This window comes from Trachypithecus francoisi, unplaced genomic scaffold, assembly GCF_009764315.1.
Source record: "Trachypithecus francoisi isolate TF-2019V2 unplaced genomic scaffold, Tfra_2.0 Lachesis_group2, whole genome shotgun sequence".
Classification (NCBI taxonomy): domain Eukaryota; kingdom Metazoa; phylum Chordata; class Mammalia; order Primates; family Cercopithecidae; genus Trachypithecus; species Trachypithecus francoisi.
Genome location: NW_022681465.1, coordinates 476,769 through 491,942, shown reverse-complemented (window position 1 = coordinate 491,942; position 15,174 = coordinate 476,769). Strand labels below are relative to the sequence as shown.

The window sequence follows — 15,174 nt, the reverse complement described above, 5'->3', positions numbered from 1 at the left end:
AAGCGAGCCTCTGTCTGAAAAACAAACAAAAAAAACCTTCAAAAGAATGTAAGAATTATTATTTTTTAAAGTACAGCTTTAAAAATACAGCCCCTTACAAATACATCAGTGTTATATTAAGGCAAACCTACCTCAGAAGCACAAAGTTAGTTTCTTACAATTCCAAGAAATACGTGAATGTTTAAAAAAAAAAATACCCAAATACCCGAAAGGGATCGAACTCAAGATAGTTTGTAACATTTTATTGCAAAAAGAAGGGCAGAGAACAGTTTTCTTCTTCATACATGTTCACCGCAGACCTCCCTGAGAGCAGGAATTTTTAGCAGCTCTCCTGAGCAAACAAGTCTCATCAAGGAATCAGTGTACGGGCCACAAATACCTTCTCAGTGCAGTTTCACCTACAATACAAACACTCAGAAGCACAAATTTAACTGAAGTGAGAAACCAGGCCATTTTGTAGCTTCAGTTTTTCTACCAGTAATATATTAATTTATTGAATTAGCCTAATAATTTACTTCTACTATCAAAACAGAAGTCCAATCTGGGAGAACAATTATTATAGAAGTCACACTAATTTCAATCACATTAGTAGAGGAATTCATATTAGTATAGGCTGAGGCTGAGGCGGGAGGATCGCTTGAGCCTAGGAGTTTGAGACCAGCCAGGGAAAGACAGTGAGACTCCATCTCTAATTATTTTTTAATATAAAGAAATTCAGAGAAGAGAAGGAAGCGGATTGATATGTGCCTGTCCAAAGACAAATTCTGTGTGCCTGTACATACAACCCAACTATGAACCTTCCTTCACGCAGCTCACAATCCAGTAGCGAGAGGGAACTACGAAAACACGAGACCCCACGATGAGGAAAAAGGTGCGCATCAGAGAAAAGAAAAATGCTGCGATGACCCAATGGCAGGAACAGCATCCACTCTCTGTGTTTTTTTGAGATAGGGTTTCGCTCTGTCTCCCAGGCTGGAGTGCAGTGGCTTGATCTCAGCTCAATGCAGCCTCAACCTCCCAGGCTCAAATAATCTTCCCATCTCAGCCTCCCAAGTAGCTGGGACTACAGGCGTGCACCACCACACTTGGTTTATTTTGTTGACTTTTTGGAGAAACAGGGTCTCACAATGTTGCCAAGGCTGGCATCCTGAAGGGCGGGTGGGGCTTCATCCTACAGAGATGAAAGGCAGAAGCAGCTCAGAGCCCAAAGCAAAGGGGTTGGGGACAAGGGATCCAGAACAGTGGCTCGGCTGAGACATCCAGTAGGATGCCAGCAGGCAGAGGTGTGGTGGAAAACACCGGGCCACAGGGTGAATGCTCACGTGTGAGGACAAATCACCACAGAACACGACAGAAACACGGTGCACTAAATCAGGCTTCAAATCGCAGCCCTGCAACTTGAGAGCTACCACAGGCAACCGGAAAGGGAGCACGGACAGCACCGCCCACTGCCTGAGGCCGTGAGACGACCCTGCGCTTACTAATGACCTGCCTTATTCCAGAAGGAACTCAGGAAACACAAAGACACAGTACAGCAAAATACAGTAAATGTTAACCATGTTGGCTGAGGAGAAAGTGAAGAGGTCTAAGACTCTGTCATAAAGTTTACCTCCACTCTAAACTCTCATTACTGGCGAGCTGCCAACCGGACTTTAAATTTTCTAGCAGCTAAATTGAAGAGGAAACTGTAATCAGGTAAATGGTTTATAAGATGCAAACAAAACAGAACAGCTGCTGAGAACACACTGCAGCTCCAGCTCCAGGGAGGAACAGGGCGGCTATCTCCTGTGGCTGCCCCGCAGCAGGCATGTGAGCCCCAAAGCCAGCGTCCCTCAGGGTGGACAGTGACTACGGGCTTCATGGGGCCACATGCCCCCAGCACAAGCTGAGGAAATCTCCCAGGGCAATTCAAGGAACAGGGCCTCACAATGTTGCCCAGGCTGGTCTCAAACTCCTGTGCTCAAGCGATTCCCCTGCCTTGGTCTCCCAAAGGGTTGGGAGGTCAGGCGTGAGCCACTGCACCTGGCCCGGCAGGCACTTTAGAGAAGAGGGCTTTGCATCCTGAAGGGCACGTGGGCTTCATCCTACAGAGATGAAAGGCAGAGGAAGCTCAGAGCCCAAGGTAAAGGGGGGTGCCTAAGAAAAGTGACTCCATTGGGAACACAGTGAGAGGGTCCCGACACACAGCTTGGGTTAAGCCACACACTGATTTCAAAGTATCTCAGGAATGGTGGACTCAGCACCTCTCAGGCAATTCTCTCTCTCAAGCAGGCTCCTGGTAGATATTTAGTAGCAGTGAAATCAGCATTATGTTCTGACAGATACTTGCTGATGGTTAAAGAGCTATATATGCTTTGAGGACCAGCTGAAGTGGGGCAGGACTAACAAACACCCTCTGGTGAAAATACGGGAACCCAAACACAAAAGTCAGAGCAGGAGGTGTCTGCCCCCACCCCCAAACAATAATGCTGACCCTGGATTTGGGTTAAGTGCCTAGCCCAGCGTGTGGGTGTTAAGTGGAAACCATCATCACCATCATTAGCTTTGCATCAAAGCTTTGAGCGGGCTGGTTGGCCAAGAACAGTGGTCGTGTATTAGCCACTAATAATCGCAGCTGACGGTCACTGAGCACTTGCTCTGTGCCAGGATCACGGGAAGCAGCTCGCATGCATTTCCTCAATATTCCCTCCCAGTAACGGTGAGGACACAAAACTGGTAGAGCCAGGACTGGAATCCAGGCAGGCCCCAAAGCACTCCAGGCGAGCCTGCCAAGGTGGGCAGACTTTCATGCTAATGAGGTCCAGTATTTGACCACCACTCCTAGGTGAGCTAGTTTAACAGAAAACCTAAAACTAAACCTAAAATCTAAAAACTTGAGCAAACGCATAAAAATCAGGCTGTTAAAATGGATCATAAACCTTCCATCACTCACTGGAAAACCACTCAAAATAAATGTCTCTGCGACATGGCTTCTGGGGAGGGCCCTCTGTGTGGCTCGTACCACCCTGGTGACAAACCACTTGAACCTGGGTGGTCATCGGACCACATTTCACAGACGATGCACAGAGCCATCTGCATCCACTGTGGCCAACACTTAGGACGTTTTAAGCTAAGATTTGCCAAATTGTAGCCTACTGGATTCCAGGTTCTCTTCACATGTTTTTCTAGTAGCCATGTCTTGCACTTCCCAAGTATAAATGAACTGAGATGCAAACAGAAAAAAGGATTTAAGAATAATGAAAAGAGAAAAATCAAGAAAGCACAATCACTAGTGCAGAGATAACAGAATTTCTGAATTCCCTGAAAACAATCTATATAAATGCATGTGAAATAATACACCAGCATCTGTGGCCCACACGTCACGTATCAGGAACTGATGTCAGAATATAAGGTAAACATGTTACTCTGAAAACACAAATCCTCACAAATCATTAGGCAGTAAGGCTGAATCCAGCGTCCCTCCATGCACTGTGCAGTGAGGCAGTGTCCAGCAGCCCTAGTGCTCCCCCCGCGTCCCAGTCCAGTCTCTGGCAACATCAGGTCCTTCCCACTAATAACGAGGAGCCTTTCAACATTTTCACAACATCTCAAAACTGATCCCTTTTCTAGCTTAAATGGCACGGATCTGGAAAGGCAAACTATACACAGATTCAGAAAAGATGACTGCCCCGAGGGATTACAGAAAAAGCGGCAGTCAGGTGTACAATGAAGTAAAATGTGTCCAATGATACCGCAGGGGAGGGGGATCAATTGAGCTGAAACTGGCAAGAACTCCAGGGAGCTCACAACACCGAAGACCCGGATTTCCCGCTGCCTGAACGCCCAGTATTCGCACACTGATAAGAACACCTCCCTGTAATTCCCCTGCCAGCGCCTCCAACACCCCCGATCCTTTCCCCAGGAATGCAGTCCCCGTTTCTGCGGCTCCTGTAACAGCCACATTCCCACACAAGTGCTGCCTGACCTCCCCAAGCCCTCCAACAATCACCCCCCAATGCCCTCGAAGGTCTATTCAGAGAAGTCATCAAGATGTAGTCACCGAGGAAATTCAAGGACCTCCAACTTACCAAAAGGCTTCCGGCTGTACAGAGCTAAGCTTCCTATTCCCCTCCTAAACCTACAACCGTGTTTTCATTTCTCAAGAAGCCTTTCCTTGTGCTCATGCACGCAGTTGTTAGCCGGCTTGGTGAGGCACTCCAAGCAGTAACAGCGGCAGCCACAACATAAACCAGAAGCATCTCCACCAGGAAGCAGTAATAATACTTTGTCCTAATGATCCCTTTCTCCTTGGAAAATGAACTTCAGAAAGAAAGTTGTCCACTGCGAGCAGAGCAGGCTTCTGGGTCTGGACCCAGGTCCCACTGGCCCACTCAGCGGCTTCTCGGTCCGGACCCAGGTCCCACTGGCCCACTCACCGTTGGAGAGAGCTTGCTGAAGCTCGGTGTCCGATATCACTCCACTCCTGTCTTTATCAACCCTACAACATCAAGAAGACCACATAAGCTGGCGATCCAAAGTTCAGGAAAAGCAAAACAAACGTCTCCTGTCAACCCTGCACCGACTCTGGAAGGATCGGAGCCTCCTGAACCTCCGCCTCTCCCATCCCGAGGAGGAGGGCAGGGGAATCCAGGAAGTGCCCCAGGAGCCCACGTCCAAGCGTGGTCTTCCCCTAAGACGCCCATCATCTTTCTCTCTCAATCCTTCCCTTCCTTCCTCTCCTGGCCTGTCTGAATTCACATTTACACCAGTTTCCCTTTTTCACAAACAAGATTCCCTCAGATAACTAAGGCATTCCCCGGCCACGAGTCACTACAGTTTCGGTCATTCATTCAGTGGAAAAGCGACCCGGGACAGAAGGCGCCGCCGTAAAGGTCACCTGCCCCGAGCAGACGCCAGGTCGCTGCTGCTTCCTTGGCTGCTGACACTTCAACAGCGCCCAGTCTGGCTCTGCTTTCCCCGAACACGCACCCCTGGAGACCCTCCACCTGGCGGCTCTTGAGGCCAGAAAAAGGGCCTAGCCCAGGAGCCGGCGGCCGCGACCTCGGGTCTGCAGCGGCGCACACTGCACCTCTGGAAGGGCCCAGCGCACAGCACAGGGACCGGGCAGGAGGCGGGGGCGGCCACAGGAGACCCACAGGGGACGGGGGAGACCGCAGGGGACCCGGCAGGGGACGGGGGCGGCCGCGTCCGTCGGTCGGGGCAGGGGTCGGGGGCGGCAGCAGCGGGGGTCGGGGCAGGGAACGGGGGAGGCCGCGGCGGTCGGGGCAGGGGCCGGGGGAGGCCGCGGGGGACCCGACAGGGGACGGAGGAGGCCGCGGGGGAACCGGCAGTGAACCGGGCCCGCGGCGGTGGGGGCAGGGGTCGGGGGAGGCCGCAGCGGAGGCGGGAGGTGCTGGGGCGGTGCCAGGCCGCACCTCTGGAAGACGTTCCACAGAAAGCTCTGGTCCGGCAGCGCCGCGCCCGCAGCAGGCCCTGGGCCGGCCCCGGGGCCGGGGCGGTAGGAGTAGGCGGCCATGGGCCAAGGCGCGCGGCTGGGCTGAAGCGCCTACGGAGACGTGAGACCTCTCAGGGCGACTCCGCTTCCGGCTCTGCCGGGGGCAGGGCCTGGCGTTACCTCCACTTCCGGGGGCGCAGGAAATGCGTGTTCTCCGGGATGGTCACGGGGTCCCGCGCGGCCAATCCCCTCGCAGCTCAGTTGCCAAGCAACGCCCTGGCGCCTGCGGGGCCTGTGCGGTCCGGGGCGCCTGGAGAAAGCCAGAGCTCTGGAGCAGGCAGCCTGCTACCGGTGCTGGGAAGGCGCTTGGAGAAAATGTCCGGCTCCGCGACCCGGGACGGGAAGTGATGGGGCAGGGAGTTAGTTTGCCTTTCAGTTCTTGTATAAAAAGAAGTTTTTTGTTATTTTTTTTTGACGGAGTCTCGCTCTGTCACCCAGGCTGGAGTGCAGTGGCCAGATCTCAGCTCACTGCAAGCTCCGCCTCCCGGGTTCACGCCATTCTCCTGCCTCAGCCTCCCGAGTAGCTGGGACTACAGGCGCCCGCCACCTCGCCCGCCTAGTTTTTTGTATTTTTTAGTAGAGACGAGGTTTCACCATGTTAGCCAGGATGGTCTCGATCTCCTGACCTCGTGATCCGCCCGTCTCGGCCTCCCAAAGTACTGGGATTACAGGCTTGAGCCACCGCGCCCAGCCTAAAAAGAAGTTTTTTTTTTTGTTTTTTTGTTTTTTTTTTTTTTTTGAGGCGGAGTCTCGCTCTGTCTCCCGGACTGGAGTGCAGTGGCCGGATCTCAGCTCACTGCAAGCTCCGCCTCCCGGGTTCACGCCATTCTCCTGCCTCAGCCTCCCGAGTAGCTGGGACTACAGGCGCCCGCCACCTCGCCCAGCTAGTTTTTGTATTTTTAGTAGAGACGGGGTTTCACCGTGTTAGCCAGGATGGTCTCGATCTCCTGACCTCGTGATCCGCCCGTCTCGGCCTCCCACAGTGCTGGGATTACAGGCTTGAGCCACCGCGCCCGGCCAAAAAGAAGTTTTGACATGAATGTGATTCAGGCTAACAGTCGGAAACTCTGGGCGGGGCGCGGTAGCTCACGCCTGTGAGCCCTGCGCTGTGGGAGGCGGAGGCGGGCGGAGCTCTTGAGCCCAGCAGTTCGAACCAGCCTGGGCAGCGTGGCCAGACCCCATCCCTACAAAAATTACAGAAAATAGTCGGGCGTGGTGGCGGGCCCCTGTGGTCGCATCTACTCCATGGGCAGAGGCGGGAGGATCGCCGGAGCGCGGGAGGTCGAGGCCGCAGGGAGCCGAGATCACTGCACTCCAGTCTGGTGGACAGCGAAACTCTGCCAAAAAAAAAAGCAGGCCGGACGCGGTGTCTGATGCCTGTAATCCCAGGACTTTGGGAGGTCGAGGCCGGTGGATCACCTGAAGTCGGGAGTTCGAGACCAGCCTGACCAATATGGAGAAACCCCCGTATCTACTAAAAATACAAAATTAGCCGGGGGTGGTGGCGCACGCCTATTCCCAGCTACTCTGGAGGCTGAGGCAGGAGAACTGCTTGAATCCGGGAGGCGGAGGTTGCAGTAAGCGGAGATCGGGCCGTTGCACTCCAGGCTGGGCAACAAGAGCGAAACTCCGTCTCAAAAAAAAAAAAGAAAAAAAAAGGAAAACGCATCTCTGGTGGTAAGGACAGTGTGCAGCGTTCTCAGTTGTCTGTTCCGCCCGTAAAAGCTTTCCTCCTTTAGGTTTAACCTGCGCCCCCGCGCTCTGCCTCAGCGCCGCCCCCGACGCCCTGCAGCTGCAAACACTGGGCGCCTCCCTGACCGGTCCCTTCCCGCCCCTGGTGGTGGTGCAGCCCTGCCTCCCGGGAGACAGCACTGCCTCCGTGCTGGACACAGTTCTGCGGTGGAACCTGGAGTGCCTGCAGCACCAATCCCCGGAATTGGGAAGTGCCCAGCTTTGGGCCACTGTGATCCCTAGGGCTTTCCCGCGCGCGTACTCCGTGCCGCCTTCCACCCCAGTCCTGTGACCTGTGCCCTGGTTCAGGCTACTACAATTATTCTCATTATTTCGTGGGGTTTTTCCAGCTTTTCAGGTGCTTCATTGCTTCATTCCATGAATGCTCTTTTCATCCTCATAGTTCCAAGGGTTGTCTCTGAATTTTCACTAATTTGCCTACCAAGATGTTGAATGGACCCAGAGCCAATGACGTGGTCTTTTATCAGTGGCACCTGAGACTTTCTTCCCTGTGGACGCAAATCCATTATTCAGCACTCCAGGCACAGCTGTAGATCTGATCAGCTATCACTTCTCCAAACGATCTCCTCCTCTGTCCCATTTTTCTGTCTCTCTTGTCCACAAGGCATATACCGGAGAGTTTTCAAATTCCTCAAAGAAATTTAGATATTTTGTGGCTTTGGCATTCACTTAATGTGTTAATCTACAAACCTCTTCTACAATGTGGATTTTTTTTTTCATGATGTAGTGAATTCAAGTGGTTTCTAGTGTTCTCTTCATAAAGTTGTAAACCAAACATAAAATTCTAAGGCACCACCCCATCTGAATGGACCCCTTCTCTGAGCCAGGGCACTCCAAATTAACCTGCAAACCATGAAGCGGGGGTGGGACATGGCTGACTATGCCCTCCTCCCTTTTGGAATTGAGGGGAAGCCTGCTACCCCAAGGCTTCATCTGCTGATAAAACTTTGGTCTCCACAACCGCTTATAACCCAGACATTCCTTTCTATTGGTAATAACTCTCAACTAATTGCCAATCAGAACATTTTTAAATCTACCTATAACCCAGAAGCCCCCACGTCGAGTCATCCTGCCTTTCTGGGCTGAACCAATGTATATCTTACATAGATTTGATTGATGTCTCATGACCTTCTAAAATGCGTAAAACCAAGTTGCACCCCAACCACCTCCTGAGGGCTGTGTCATGGGCGGGGCCACTCTTTTTGGCTCAGAATAAATCTCTGCAAGTATTCACAGAGTTTCCGTCTTTTCATTGACAAAGTATTCATACCACTTGTTGAAGAATCCTTTGTAGAATCTTCCACAGCTCTTTGAGCTGTAGTTTCTGAAGTCTATCTTTATTCTCCTTCCCATCACTGGCTCCTGTTTTGTTCTCCAGAACTCTGAAAATACTAACAGCTATGATTTTGTGACCCAATTTGGAAGTTCCTCTTACAGGGAAACATCAGCAAGAAACAGCTCAGTGCTAGACGCGGTGGCTCACGTCTATAATCCCAGCACTTTGGGAGGCTTAGGTGGGAGGATTGCTTGAGGCCAGAACTTCAAGACTAGCTTGGGCTATTTTAAATTTTAAAAAGGGGGGAGCATCTCAGTGACTGCAGCAGGCCTCAGCCTCCATCTCCCAACAGTTAGTTGGGCTGTACCGACTGCTGGCCGAGTCTCCAACCTGGAGTACCACAGCCATCGTCACCCATGGCACCCAGGAGTGCTCCGTGATGCCTTCCCTTTAGTTCTAGGGGCAGAAAATGCCTTCATTCAAGAGAGGACACACTTAATGAATGCAACCAGCTAGAATCCACTCTAACATTTAAATGTGTGACTTTGTTTAATCCTCACCATGCCAAGGCACCACATCCACATTTTACTGAAGAGAAAACTATAGTTCTGAGAAGGTAACTTGCCTAAAGCCAAACATGCAGTAAGAGGAGATTCAAGCCCAGATCCTTTTGTGCTTTTTCTATGTCATCTCAGTGGCAGCAAGGCCGACTCTTGAAAGGGAGGTTCATCACTGTGGAATTAAGGTTTAAAGAAAAACACCCTGGCCGAGCGCGGTGGCTCACACCTGTAATCCCAGCACTTTGGGAGGCCGAGGCGGGCAGATCACAAGGTCAGGAGATCGAGACCATCCTGGCTAACACGGTGAAACCCCGTCTCTACTAAAACTACAAACAATTAGCCAGGCATGGTGGCAGGCACCTATAATCCCAGCTACTCGGTAGGCTGAGGCAGAAGAATGGCATGAACCTGGGAGGCGGAGCTTGCAGTGAGCCAAGATGGCGCCACTGCACTCCAGCATGGGTGACAGAGCGAGACTCCATCTCCAAAAAAAAAAAAAAAGGAAAATAGAAAAAACACCCTGTGTGTATACTCATACAAATGCACAAATGGATGTGTCTAGAACAAGCGATACTGGCCTGATACATACACAAACTATGCAGCTGCAGTCCCCGCCTCTTCCGCAACCCTGACCTCTAAGAAACCTCTAGCTCTGAATCCTGTCAGCACCTGGGCTGTGCTGCGTGGGACAACATTGTCTTCACAAGTCCTCTCCACATTCTCAGAGGGGGGGTTTTGCCACTGAGGGGGATGCTGCCTGAGTCCCGTCACCAGGGACAAAGCTACAGCGGAGACCACCATCTGCCAACAAAAAGAGAGATCATCTCCCACCCCTGGTTCTGCTGACCCAATCACTGGAAGCATCCAGGCACCACTATCTCACCTGCCTCGGATTCAGTTTCCTCCCAGCCAGGTCTGTTCTAAGCTTTCCAGAAGTTGAGAAATTAACTGAAAGATAACACTTTCCTTCCTGTGTTAAGGTTAATCACATAATGTATCCAAATACTGGGTCAGTCTTTACTGTGGTCTCATTTCTCTAATTTGAAAATGCCTTTTCTGTTTTCCTTAGAATTTTTCTAAGCATTTCTGGGCACGTGTGTTCCACAGTGCACCCTCTTGTGCATCTGATGTCTTTGGCACATATAGGCCCTCGACAAGTATTTGTTGAATGAGCGGATGACCATCCTGTCCTTTGTGTGAACAAGCGTGCGCAAGTGTACATTGTTTCTGTACATGTATCCAGCAGCATCCCTCCAAAGCCACTTTGGTTCACTTATTTTCTCAGGATCACTGACAGCTGCATCATGACAATTGCACACAGAATCTTTCCTTTTCCAGTCACTTTTCCTTTTTCCAGATTCCAGCCATAGAATTCCAGGGACAGAGCCAACCGTGCCTGGCACCCCCTTCTGTCTTGGGACAAGGACACTTTCTCCCGTGGCTCCCGTCTTCCTTCCAACATTCTTCTGCCAGAATTCAGTATGGAAGACAATGACCTACCACTTTTAATTTTTTCCCGTTTTGCTCTTCTACCAAATACCGCTTTTAACACAGGCTTTTCACTGAGTAGTGGACAATCTATCAAATAGGTGCTGTTCGGTGTGAGGGGGCATTTGCAAAGGTCTGCATCAGTGCTGGCTGATGGAACTTTCCGGTGATAGCATCATTCCAGAGCTGCACTGTCCAGTGCGGAGGCTACTTGCCACTGTGTCTACTGCTCAGGATGGTGCAGATCTGAGTATCTTACACACAGCGACCACTGTGTCTACTGCACAGGACGGTGCAGGTCTGAATGTCTTACACACAGCTCACCTTTTTGGTGCCTTCGATCCGTGTTAGGAATTATCCACATCTTCTCTGTGGGCAATATTCTACTTTCTTTTTATATTGACCCAACTATTTTACTTCTTTGGTGTGTCCTTTCTCCTAACACATATGGGTTCACTTTGAAACCTTGAAACCCACATTTACAAAACATTTTCAGTATGAAACATGGTTCCATGACTCATTAGTGGAGAACCATAAACATTTACATTTCCAGACCACCCACTGTCCAGTGGTTTTCTTGGTCTCAGTACTCATGAAAACGGTCTGAAGGTTTGTTTTGGGTTCCTAAGCAGTAGACACACACAACACTGCCTGTCAGCTGTTTCTTGGAAACTAAATCAGCCCTTCTGTTGCCACCCTATCATGCTTCAGGGGTGCCTGTGCTAGTTTTTAATTCTTTGTCCCGACACTTAAATGTCTGCTCAAACGTCCATATTAATACTTCCTCTTAGTTTACAAAAGCATTTACTTTCTTACTGCTTGGGATGAAGCTGTCTGAGGTTGCCACCTGTTATTTTTCCTTCATTTATTGGACCATGTCTGCCATTGGAGGTTTTCAAACTGTGGTCCCTGGACATGTTAGAAATGCAAATTCTCAGGCTGAACCAGGACTGAATCGGAAGGTCTGGGGTGGAGTCCCCCCAGGACTGAATTGGAAGGCCTGGGGTGGGGTCCCTCCAGGTGGTCCTCTTACACAGGTTAGAGAACCAGGGCATTAGGGGTGGTAATTTGACAATTCTTTTCTTTTTTGAGACAGAGTCTTGCTCTTGTTGCCCAGACTGGAGTGCAATGGCTCACTCTCAGCCCACTGCAACCTCCGTCTCCCGGGTTCAAGCGATTCTCCTGCCTCAACCTCCCAAACAGCTGGGATTACTACAGGCACCTGCCACCATGCCCAGCTAATTTTTGAATTTTAGTAGAGATGGGGTTTCACCATGTTGGCTACGCTGGTCTCAAACTCCTGGCCTCAGGTGATCTGCCCGCCTCGGCCTCCCAAAATGCTGGGATTACAGGCGTGAGCCACTGCACCTGGCCAGAAAAATCTTAGTTTTAGCATTAACATAATTAGTTATTAGCTTTAACTCCCACCCCACATAATTTCAAAGGATTAATACCAATAAGACAAGTAACAATGAGATGATTGAAATTTAGGATTTCAGTGGCTCTATTTGTCTTTAGACTATGGCTCACTAAATCTGCACACTTGAAGTGCTGTGTTCTACTGATGTTCTGACAACACATGAAGTAACAGGCTGCGTGACTGTCACCAGCCTGATGTGCACTTGGGTTGCAGAAACCCGTGATGCTGCCTAGCCCAGCCAGCCCCAGGTCACTCCTCAGACTCCAACTGGATTCTGACACCACAAGCACCCGGGACGCCGCCTAGGAGCTTTCTCTGGTGGCAGGAGTACGTCCTGGAGTAGGCTGGGGGTGCCTGGAATTGACCGTCCTGAACCTGTGGAGCATCGGCTGGTGAAGGAACGCACCAGCTCCCACAGTGAGCACGGGCCCAGCTGCCCTTGTGGGACCTGGCTCCCGGACGCCCCACGACACCACCTCTTTCCTGTCCTACCTCCTGCTTCCCTTCAGCTACTGCTCAGGGCCACCTTCCAAATTTTGGTCTCAGGGTTGGTGCCTGTAGAATGCAATCCAAGGAATTTAGATTCATTCATTTCAGATACTATTGTTTCAATTTTAGGGACTATCTTAAAAACTTAGTTTGGTAATATGTAAAACATTTAAAATTTCAAGGTCCAGGTATTACTTCAGAGTCTATTTCGGTCTCACTTCCACCACTGACCCCTGTCCTCCACAGCAACCACTTTAGTTTTTCATCTTTGTAGTGTTTTAAGAAAAAGCAAATATATATTTGCATTATATTATATGTACTCTGCCCCTTATCAATAGGCCTTCCTCATCCTCCTTCTGGTACTGAGTTCCCCACTGTACAAATTAATGTTCCTAATCCCCTACTGATGGACATTTTGATTGTTTCCAGTTTTACAAATGCCACAGTGAAGAACTTGGTTGCAAACACATTCAGGCTGTCAAAATAACTCTGTGCATAAAGTCCTTTCATTTCTTTGCCAGTTTTTTGATGCAGATTCCAGAATTGCTGAGTCAAAGGGCAAATACCACATACTTTTGTTAGACGCTGCCAAATCCTCTTCCACGAGGCTGTAACGGTCTGCATCCCACAGTGACGTATGAGAGTCCTTGTACCCCACAGCTTCATAAACAAAGCATGATGGCAAACCTGCACGTTTACCAATCACACAGGTAAGGAATTTCATCCTAGTTTCACCTTTTTTTTTGGTTAGCATTTTTATTACCAGCTTTTTTGTGGTATAATGCACAGAAGGTAATGAACACATTCTACCTGCAAGCTTCTTCCTGTGCCTTTGGAATCTGCTCCTGCCAGTCTGCAGGGAACCACAGATCTGCTTTCCGTCACATAGGGGCATTCTCGACACCCTCTGTACACAGCATGCACTTTTTTATTTGGCTTCTCTTATGCAGCATAGTGACTTTCAGATTTATTCAAGCTGCTGCATGTGCCAACAGTGTACTCCTTCCTAGTGCTGAGGCCCCATCACACAAGCACAACTGTTTCCTCTGCGTGATGTGTTGTTCTCTGGCTGTAAACTGCCAAAAAAGACATCATTAAAAAAAAAAAAAACTAAATATAATGTAAAATCTGCCTTGCCTTAGGAAAAGTTTTTCTGGCAGTGGCTTACACCTATAATCCCAATACTCTGGGAGGCTGAGGCAGGAGGATGGCTTGAGTCCAGGAGTTTGAGATCAACCTGGGCAAGATGGAGAAACCCTGTCTCTGTAAAAAATATAAAAATTAGCCAAGCATAGTGGCTCACGAACCTGTAGTCTCAGCTCCTTGGGAAGCTGAGGCGGGAGGATTGCTGGAGCCCGGGAGGTGGAGGTTGCAGTGAGTTGAGATCATGCCACTGCACTCCAGCCTGGGCAGCATGGCAAGACTCTGTCTCTACCAAGAAAAAAAACAAAAAATGAATAGAAGGAAAAACAAAAGGCTTTTCTTACCAAAAATACACTTTAAGGAACAAATTTATCATATTAAGTTAGTGCAAAAGTAATGTGGCTTTTACCATTGAAAGTAATGGCAAAAACTGCAATTACTTTTGCACCAACCTAATATTATTTTCTAATGACAAACTTGGAAATAATTGTCATTGTTCTCTAAAAAGAACAGTCTAAAAATAAAGCACCAGCTTTATTTTTACTTCTACGCCAGTTCTTTTAGTATTTGGTTATTTAAACTGGCGGTCCCTAACCGTTTTGGCACCAGGGACTGGTTTCACGGAAGACACTTTTTCCATGGACAAGTGTGGGGATGGTGGGGATGGTCTGGAGATGAAACGGTTCCACCTCAGATCATGAGCATTAAATTCTCATAAGGGGCGCATAACCTAGATCCTTCGCATGCGCAGTTCACAACAGGGTTCCACTCCTATGAGAATCTAATGCCACCACTGATCTGACAGGAGACGGAGCTCACACAGTAATGCTGACAGGGGGCGGACCTCACATAGTAATGATCAGACAGGGGGCGGAGCTCACACGGTAATGCTCCGGCAGGGGGCGGAGCTCACACGGTAATGCTGACAGGGGGCGGAGCTCACATAGTAATGATCAGACGGGGCGGAGCTCACACGGTAATGCTCCGGCAGGGGGCGGAGCTCACACGGTAATGCTCCGGCAGGGGGCGGAGCTCACACGGTAATGCTCCGGCAGGGGGCGGAGCTCACACGGTAATGCTCCGGCAGGGGGCGGAGCTCACACGGTAATGCTCCGGCAGGGGGCGGAGCTCACACGGTAATGCTCCGGCAGGGGGCGGAGCTCACACGGTAATGCTCCGGCAGGGGGCGGAGCTCACACGGTAATGCTCCGGCAGGGGGCGGAGCTCACACGGTAATGCTCCGACAGGGGGCGGAACTCACACGGTAATGCTCCGGCAGGGGGCGGAGCTCACAGTAATGATCCGACAGGGGGCGGAGCTCACACAGTAATGCTCTGACAGGGGGCGGAGCTCACACAGTAATGCTCTGACAGGGGGCGGAGCTCACACAGTAATGCTCTGGCAGGGGGCGGAGCTCACAGTAATGATCTGACAGGAGGCGGAGCTCACACAGTAATGCTCTGGCAGGGGGCGGAGCTCACACAGTAATGATCTGACAGGAGGCGGAGCTCAACAGTAATGCTCTGGCAGGGGGCGGAGCTCACACAGTAAT

At 50.3% G+C, this 15,174-nt stretch overlaps 1 protein-coding gene across 3 annotated transcripts in view; it reads right to left on the bottom strand.

Annotated features, from left to right (window-relative positions):
* PDCD6 (programmed cell death 6) overlaps positions 1 to 5,622 on the bottom strand; it is a 36,784-nt gene extending 31,162 nt beyond the window's left edge. The window contains exons 1-2 of one of the 3 annotated variants that reach the window (XM_033178690.1): positions 5,415 to 5,622; positions 4,416 to 4,477 (exon numbers count right to left, since the gene is read on the bottom strand). In XM_033178690.1, coding sequence (XP_033034581.1) covers positions 4,416 to 4,477; positions 5,415 to 5,515 — 163 coding nt within the window. In that variant the 5' untranslated portion in view covers positions 5,516 to 5,622. The remainder of the gene's footprint in view (positions 1 to 4,415; positions 4,478 to 5,414) is intronic. The other 2 variants (XM_033178688.1, XM_033178691.1) reach the window with 2 other exon arrangements.
* Between the last annotated feature and the right edge of the window lie 9,552 nt (positions 5,623 to 15,174).